Genomic DNA, 9,137 nt, shown 5'->3' with positions numbered 1-9,137 from the left:
CAATCCCTAACGCTCTGGGATTCTGTGATACCTTAGCATTAAATACCTCATAGCACCTTAAAACCAGAATAGCAACAGGCAATGTTTTGCAGTAGCTCGGTTAAGTTGATGCCTGACCTGTTTGCAGTGCTCACATCTGGTTAACATAGGGCAGTGCTTCCAGTAATGGAGATCCAACCCTTCCTCTGTGAAGGATTCGTCCCTTTCACCACAAAAAATACATAAGCTGGAAGAAAAAAACACAAACGTCAGTAACACCACAGGGTGAAGTGAAGAACCCTGTTCCTCCGTATCCCGCAGCACACGTGAAAGCTACAGTACATCGATGCCTTATTTCACACTGGCAGCTGAACACTGAACTGTGGCAATTTCTTATCCCACAAGCACCTACTCAGTAAACAAGTTCAAGGTCACACTACCCAAACACTTAAAAAATCCACGTCTAGGATTGCCTGGTGATAATTCCAAAGCTGTCAGGAGAGATTTGCTTTTTCATTGTTTCAGTGCTGAAGGTATTAGCTTTGATTTACTGGAAAAATGCTGTTACTGTTATTAGCTTGCAGGTTATACTCAGTACATAAGGTGATTAGGAGCTGCTCATCTGACTTACTTATCCAAGTAATTTGCAACAGAGCTCTCTGCAGCTGCAGGCTGTGGGCTTTCGTTCACCTGGTAACCTGTAAAAACAGAGCTATTAAAACCAAGATCACATTTGAACTTGTTTTTGTGCACGCCTAGAAATACTGCTGCTGGATCCTAAAACCAACCCCAAAACCCTGACAGAAACGTGTCACTGTGGTAAATAAGCCTGGAAAGACATCGTACCTGCATGCAGCTGGGAAACTCTTGCTTTAGTGCAGTAAAGCACTGTAATGATTGTTTTCACACATAGTAGATGATCTACCTCAGGTTGGGGAGAGATCTGAAGTGGTTTCAAGCCAAGAAATACCTCTCTCATATAAGAAGTTAACCAGTTATCTGACAGTGAGTTTTCTTTCATGACCGTAATGGTTACTTCTATGGCAGACTGAGGCTCAGCCCATCTGAAGCTCTGGCATGTCTTTAACCGAGATAATTCCATAAGCCATTAAGCATCTACAGTGTTTCAGAGACATCTTGAAATATCTTTCATTTCTTAACAATATTTGAAATTGCCTACCTTGATAGTTTGGCTTCTGAAAATCAGATTCTCTCTCCTATTGAATGAAGAAAATTAAGTCAGAAATTGCCTTAATGACACTGATGCTCGCCAGGGAGAAGGAGCAGATTATATCCTGATTTTCCTCTGGAATTAAAAGGTTGGAAGCAGAGCCAATGCATTACAATGTTTGTGCGTCTGGTCCTACAGCAAATCTGTCGGGTATTGAGGCGGCAATCTTGAGGATGGAAAACAGTCCTACCTGTACAGGCACTCTCAGATTTACCACACGACAGACAAAGAATCCCAATTTTATGCTATGGTAGGAGAAATAAACCCCCAGATTTTAAGCTGGGCTGCTGAGAATGAAAGTCAGTTACTGTATGTTGAGCATGTCACGGAGTCTCTCTTTTTTCCTAGTTTATGGTGACACAGGTGTCTAAGCCTGCGATACCAAAGAAAAAGGGATTAAAAAAATAAAAATACAACTCAAAACACCCTAACCTTTCCAGCTTGAACTTCTGCTTGAATCTCCTTTAGAGCTGCCAGCTGATCTTCCAGGACTTTTATTTCTTCCTTCTTCTGCTTCTCTGCTGCTTCTGTCGCTGCCTTTCTCCGAGCCTGGCAAGAAACACTCTCTCAATCAGAAAAGGTCTTGAACCATTTGTCATACAGAAGAGATTGCAAAACACATCAGCACAGAACAAACGCTCAGTGCAGCACAAGCAATACCCTGCTGGGTTAATGACCGGCCTGCTACAGCAATAGCAGCTATGAACTCAGCACAGCGCTCAGCTGAACGCAGTGTTTCAAGTGGCTCCGCGTGTTCTGCACTCTTATTACGTACCCTCATTTCAGCCTCAGAAAGTTTACCGTCTATTTTAGCAAGTCCATCAAAGAGCGTTTTATAGAGGACGGTCTTGCGAATGCTCGCGTCGTCTGGAGGAAGATATTCCAGCACAGCAGCCTGGTGCTCCCTGTACACATCAAAGATAATCCGCAACGCTGCGTCGCGGACTTCATGAACTCTGTGCTCCAAAGCTCCTGTCGCAAACTGGAAGTAATAATAATAATGATAGAAAAAAAAATATGCCTCTCTTTTCCCACATTTTTTAAAGGCCTGCTTATCAGACAACTATTTCACAGCAGTGGGAGAAATCTTCACACAGACAGCTTTTTGCAAACACTTGTTGACCCCGTGACTCTCTTCTCCCACACTGGCATCCTGCTGCCCCACAGGGGCGTGCGTCACCACCTCCAAGAGGCTCAAACTCTCTCCAGGAACTCACCAAGCACTCCAGAACAGGCAGACGAGTCCTAATAAAACCCCTCACGTGCTGTGCACTCAGACTCCTACCTTCATGACGTTGCTGACGGTGAACCCGGAGTGCTCGGTTCCCAAGCTCTTCAGGAGGCGCTCCACTAACTCCACCTGACTCATTGCCAGCTGCGTCGGGGAGTTCGGCTTTAACGGTTGAACCAAATGAACGGGAATGATCTGGAGAGGTCTCACTTCACCACTCAGTGCCACTTCCTACGGACAGAGAGAGACGGTGTGCGGGCAGGACTGCTAAACGAGGACAACTAACCGTCTTTGCAAAGCAGAGTTGTTCTAAGTTACTTAGGACTGGTTAAGTAAAATGCTAAGTGGGCGCTACTGCTTTGCCTTCCGTATCAGTGGAACCCTTTACAGCAGCAAACTCTGCACTTGGAGTCAAGTCTGCCAGGCACTATCCATCTGTGACACTCTTAACACAACTCAAACCCTACCTGGAAGAAAAGCACCTACCTGAATGAAGTTAGAAGCCAGAAGGCGAAGACGGGAAGAAGAGTCTCCTGTTCTAGAAAGCAAATTGGGAAGCGTCGTTTCCACACAATGAGTGGTTTCTGGTTTTCCTAGTTTATGTTTTGGTATATATTGGGTAATGATCATTTCTAAAAGTTTCAGGGAAGCTTGAAAAACCTGAGTTGAAAAGAAAAAAGAAACACTGGACAAAAATACCACACAGATCCCTGTGTTCAGACAGTATTACAACATCTTTTCTGTAGCTCTAAAGAGCGGCACGTTACAGTAACCAAGCCCAGGGCAGTCTTTTCTATGCTACCGAACACCAGCCATCACCCAGTCCTTGATCTGATCTAACAGCCGGTGTTCCCGTAGGTTTTGGGGTTTTGTTTGTTTTTAAAGCCAGCAGTAGTTTTACAAACGATTTGTTCAAAGTATCCTAGCCACACGGTTATGATTTTGGCTGCTGGTTCTTCACTGCAGCATTTCCTCTCAAACACGTCCCAACTTACTGAAGACACGACGTCTTTGATGGCTCTCTTTGCAAGGAAAACGGCAGCTCGCAGCATGTTCTTCAAGTCATCCTTTGGAGCGTGGACTGACGCTTCCGTCAGCTTCTGATACACAGCCAGTAACGCGTCCTCGCGGAACGACCACGTTTTGGAATACGCTCCTGCAACCTGGACACAGAACGAGTTTGTCTCTGAAAAGGTCAACACTGGTACTTCACTAGTTACTCAACATTTTTATACAGAAACAGCCACAGAGGAACTTAGGAAACTAAGCATGAAATCCCCAGGTGCTCCCTACAGGAACTGAGCTTTTATTGAAAGAGGTGCTTCTGCAGGTAATTTTGAAAAATGATGAGTAAAGTGGATTAAAAGGTCAGGCTCAAGGAACCATTTCAGACACAGTAATGGCTTATTTCCCCACGAAGGGCCATTCACAGTGGCAAGCTATGGCTATTCTGGCAGGGGCCATAGCCTAAAGCAGTCTACCGGGCGCTATCTCATTCACATCTCATCATTAATCAATTACTAAAGCTACAGCATCATTGAAACATTGGAAACAGGAACGCATATGTCCAAGGTCAAATTTTAATCTCAGAGTTTTAAGCAGTGGCCCCTGTTGGCAGAGCACGTATGAGATCAACTCGGCACAGATCACAGTAACGTAGCTGTTTATTTTGTTGTTCTTTACCAAAGCTTCTCCAAAAACATCGACGGCAGAGCCGGCCTCCCTCAGCGCCTTCTCCGTCAGCGGTTCTGGCTCCGCGGTAATGCCACCTCTTGGAGGGCCATCGCCATCCCCCGCAGTCAGCTCTGGCTGAAGGTAGGCAACTGCTTCATCAGGCTGCCTACAGGCAGCTGGGAGAGGCCGCTCATCGTAAGGCAAAAGTTCAACCTGAGAGAGAAGATAACATTTGCTATTCTAGACATGACTTGGATGCGAAGTTGCTGCATCGCTAATTGGATTCACCCCAGTGCACGTTTCCCCATCCAAGCAGTAGCACTTCACAGTTAAGTACAGATGTTGAAGTTTACATAATAACATCAAGAAGAAATGGAATCGGTGCCTGTGAATAAAACCCATTTCTTGTCTGCAGAATGCAGTAAAACACACCCCAAATGCCATCTGCGGAAGCGCACATGTCTACAGAAGACATCACCCGCTGACAGGAAGCCAGCAGGTCATAAAGCTTTATTTCTTAAACAAGACTAATCCCTTAGCTTTGCCAAAATTAGATGGGATAGATTTCTGTAACAGAGGCACACTACTCACATTTTCTTTGAGAAACACTTCCCTGGAGGTTGTCGGATGCGTCACGGGAGGAGGGGACTGAAGGGGAACAACGGGCTCAGCAGAAGTGGGATCTGCTGACTTCTCTTCCAGCAACGGCTCTGCTCTGCACAGCTCTGCCTTTTGTGGAGAGCCTTTGTGCTCACAAGGAGGGGAATTTGTAGCCTTTGTGTGCTGAGGACTGTCAGTGTAAATCACAGGCTCCAAAGGCAGTTCAGGTGCTTTCTGAGTCTGAGAAAGGGAAGGAGATTTTGTAAAGCAAGGCTAACGATGTACTGAAATCACAGTCAATACAGCCACAACTCTGGCAGTCAACCAGGTTCTGCTGCTTTCAAGTTGGTATCAGCCCTCACTCAGATGTGCAATCACTTCCACTGGATGCAGCGTTATGAAACAACCAGAAAATAACAGTGTGGATGTGTGCGTGGAGAGATTGTAAAGCTTCCCACCCTGAGAACAATGTAAACCTGCTCTTTATCACATGAATTCTGTATGGCTAGCCACGATGCCAGCATAAGCCTGTTATACCCCTTCAAAAAACCGAGCAAGTACCTTATGAGACTGCACTGGGTGGCCCTGCAATAACGCCAAACATCCGGGATTCTGATGTCATTTGCTTGCGATCCTCAACAGTTTAATGCAATTTATGGAGAACTAAGCATGCTCATAAAATACCACGTGCAAATCTTCGGTCAGGGAAATCCACAATCCAAACAGAAACCTTAAAACCCTGATGTAACTGTCAGAAAATACCTGCATAACAACTCTTACTCCCCGAATTTATTTTGGTTGCTCTGCCGTTTCCATTTCCCACACCCACATAATGAAGCCTCCTGAATTAGGAACACAGGTACCCACCATCAGCTCCGCATCCAGAAGGTCGTGCAGCTCCAGCTGCTGATAGACCTTCCTGCGGTACGCCTCCATCTGCTGCTTCTTCTTTTTAGCGAGATCATAATCCTCTTTCTCCACAGCATAGCGCTTCTCCACCTCGTACTGTCCAAGCCGCTCCCCCACCTAGCAGATTGCATAAGCAGCCAGCTTGAATCACGTCACTGTACACACGCACAGGTACCAGCACTGCCAGAAAAGTTATTAAATTAAGCTGATTTTAAAATTCCTATCTCGAAAATACACTGGAAATCGTTATGATATGCCAGGGTCCCCGCTGGGCGGCTGGAACAGTGCTCGGCTTCAGAGACACACAGCTTTTCAACAGTACCTTTTGCAAGTCCGCAATAGCTTGTTTGAGTTTCTTGGCGTAATCGTAGCGCTCGTGACGGACGGCCACGCGCTTCTTCTCATCCAGCCGACGGATTATCTGAGCCACTTCGGGATCCTGGTACATGTCAAACGCCAGATCGTCCAGAGGTGAAATGGAGTCGGGTTTCCTGAAGACAGAAAGTGAGTCAAATAAACTTGTCAGCTAATCCAAAAGAGAGCAGCCTGAGCACGTCTTCTCTTCTCGCCAGCAGGGAACTGACAAAATACAGAGACTGAGACCCAGTTTAGACTGAGCAGATGTTTTGCCAGGGTATAAGAAAAGAGCATCCTTACCCAACGTAAGTTCCATCTAAGGCAGGATCATCAGATTTCATCCCCAAGTACTGGTCTATCAGCTTCTCTCTGGAAGGCTTTGTAGGGCAAAAAGAAGTTAATGTGCATCCAGGAAGTGCACATTCAGGACAGAAATTCTGACTGGACAATCAACATAAGCTATGCAGTTTATAATACTTCTGGTTTGGGGCACAGGGAAACAAGAGGATTTGGAGCGGCTGAAATTGCAACCGTTCCAACTGATGGTTTTATTTTTTGTATCCACAATTATGGAGAGCTTTCTTGCTTCGAGTTATATAAAAAAATGATAAATCGATACGTGACAGCTCTGCTACAGCACAAAACCAGAAAAAGACAGCGCTGCTTCACACTTACAGTATTACTGCTGTCATTACTGCAGTCTGCTGGATCTCCGATGATGTTTATAGCTACCAGGGCCACCTGGGAGAGATTTAAGGAAAATGTAAATGCATCAGGTCGTTACTTTTTCTGTATCTTATGAAAACCAAAAAAAAAGAGGACCTGTGGTATCCAGGGTGGTGTGGAAACAGAGCAAAGCACTAAGTGCTAAATGTGCTTCATTAAAAATGTATTACCATGTCTGCAGACCACACCGCAGTCACCAACCCATCCCTTTTCTGGGCTGGGATGGACGTGAAGTCAGTGCACAGCTGAGGTGGGTGTTTGCTTTTGCTGTATTGGGATGGCTGTACGACACTGCCACTTAACGCCACATCAGGAGTGGCTTTGGAGTGACCACAAGGCTGCTCTCAAAGGAAGCACTCTGCCTTCAGCACAGAGCCCGCTCTGCAGTCAAAGCTCGAATGAAAGGCAGTAATGGGACATGCACTTGACTCGTTGGTGCTGGGTAAGCTGCACGCACTTGGCCCCAATTCCAAGTCACTCATAACCTCTGATTTGCACTTTCTGTTTTAAAAGCAACCAAAAATAAACCCAGCAGCTTTCAACCAATGTTTTTAGCATCTACAATCAAGGGAGAACATTTCTACGACTGTTCTGTACTACTGAAACGTCACACAGCTTACAAAGAAAGGACTCTTAACTCACCTGACCGTATACGTTGTACTTATTGACATAATTTTTATGGAAAATCAGCTTCAGGTACTGGCCAACTGCATCCATATACACAGACTTTAACTCTCGCGCTTTGAAGTCAGTCTTCTCATTGTCCGAGAGAGGGACGTAACTGAGAAGGAAAAAGGAACAAGTGAGCAGGGAAGCACACAAACACACAGCTGTATTTCTGCTCCTGGGGTTACAACTTGGATAAGGTCTAAAGCTCCCTCATAACTGAAACGCGCTGTGCTGTTATCTGCCAGGACTGTTCATCTGCATCACGCCTCTCACCTACGTCTTCAGCTCTGTTACAGATACAAGCAAGTACATAATCTCTTCACCCCTTGCAGCACAGTGTATCAATGCTGCATGCAAAGCATAAAGAGTATTTCCTCCTGAGGTCTTTCTGATTAAGGTAATAAAACAACTTAGAGCTTTTTGACTTACCCTAGCCTGTGAACCCTCTCTGACTGATAAGGAGCAAAGTATTCAGGCAAGCTCTCGCTGATGTAGAACTCGATCTTGCTTGAAATCATGTACTGGTGAGCAAGCAACTGCAGCTTTCGTATTCGACATCTCTCCACCAGCTGCAGAACAATTTCCTGTGGGTACTGACAGAGTCTGAAAACATACACAGTTTCTGAGCCACCTTTTCCAAGACGACTTCACCTCCAACTTCAAAAACATTTAATGATGAAACTTTCCAGAGTTATTATAGGTTAACTCAGTATTACAAATACTGTAAAATGAAACCAGAGAGTAGAAACACTCCTCACTTTATCACACCCAGGCATGTTGAGGTGTCCCACTCATTTCTACAGGATGTGCTGAGAATACCAGATTTTTAATACCGGGCCAAAACAGTTGCAAACTCCAAGACTGACAAGAACATAAACAGCTCCCTTCTTTTATTTTAAAGGACTTTATTTACATCAATACAACGCCTTTAGGTGGTAACCAAGGAACTTTTTTCCCCTAGTACAAGGATTCCATGGGATTAAAGTAACTTTTTCAGATTTGTAATCAGTTTGGTCTGGGATGCTGTAAACTGCTCAATGTGCACAATACATCTCCCTTTCATTTTAAGCTCCCCAAGTGCTTCAGAAGTGCACACACCCCTTGCACTCGCAGTACCTGGGTGATCGCCATCCGTGCACTGTCGGTGCATGAACCATCAGCTCTTTTGCGCTGAAGCCATCTTCGTGTCCCGATGAGCTAACAACAATAAAACCAATCTTGTGTGGCATCCTGTGGAAGCGAGCTAGTCAAAGCAATGATGTCTCAGGCTCAAGCGAATCCCTGGAAGGACAATAAAAGAACAGTGAATCAGTACAGCCAGGGAATTAAATCCTGTGGTTCATCAAGTCAGCAGCTGATGACTAGACGTCTGAATTTTCTTTAATTAATATTGGCACCATACTCTTCAGCAGAGCGTTTTCCTAGGGAAACGAGGGTTTGGCTAACTTGTAAAGCAGTTTGCCAACACTCAATTAGATCTGCTAATCCGAGATCTGACTTCCAAAACACGCAGAGGAGCAGCCCACACGATCCTCCGTGCACTTGAGCCAAAGGAAAAGGACAGACAATAAACACCAGGGTCAATTTAGGCAAAGGCCAGCCAGCACCTTTCACAGCTACACGAAGGGTGCCGACAGGGACAGCGGTGGAGTGGAGGCAAGGACAGACAAGAGCCAAAGACCCCCACTACCCACCGCACCCCGCTGTAGTGACATTATGGCATTAAGTTCGGCTCCCTCCCTCCTCCCCCCGGCCTCAGCC

At 45.5% G+C, this 9,137-nt stretch overlaps 1 protein-coding gene across 1 annotated transcript; it reads right to left on the bottom strand.

The window, feature by feature from the left end:
* Positions 1-117: 117 nt before the first annotated feature.
* CEP104 (centrosomal protein 104kDa) lies at positions 118-8,605 on the bottom strand (the record flags this gene model as incomplete). Its single annotated transcript, XM_010179137.1, has 17 exons — positions 8,493-8,605; positions 7,806-7,979; positions 7,350-7,488; positions 6,657-6,722; positions 6,282-6,358; positions 5,947-6,115; positions 5,583-5,741; positions 4,707-4,955; positions 4,125-4,328; positions 3,437-3,604; positions 2,928-3,101; positions 2,496-2,672; positions 1,986-2,192; positions 1,643-1,759; positions 1,160-1,196; positions 611-677; positions 118-226 (listed from the first exon to the last, which is right to left on the bottom strand). Coding segments are annotated over exons 1-17 (2,406 nt in total), but the record flags the coding sequence as incomplete, so codon positions are not given.
* Positions 8,606-9,137: the final 532 nt, after the last annotated feature.

This window comes from Mesitornis unicolor, unplaced genomic scaffold (assembly GCF_000695765.1).
Source record: "Mesitornis unicolor isolate BGI_N332 unplaced genomic scaffold, ASM69576v1 scaffold51840, whole genome shotgun sequence".
NCBI lineage: Eukaryota > Metazoa > Chordata > Aves > Mesitornithiformes > Mesitornithidae > Mesitornis > Mesitornis unicolor.
This window is presented reverse-complemented; position numbering and strand designations above follow the sequence as displayed.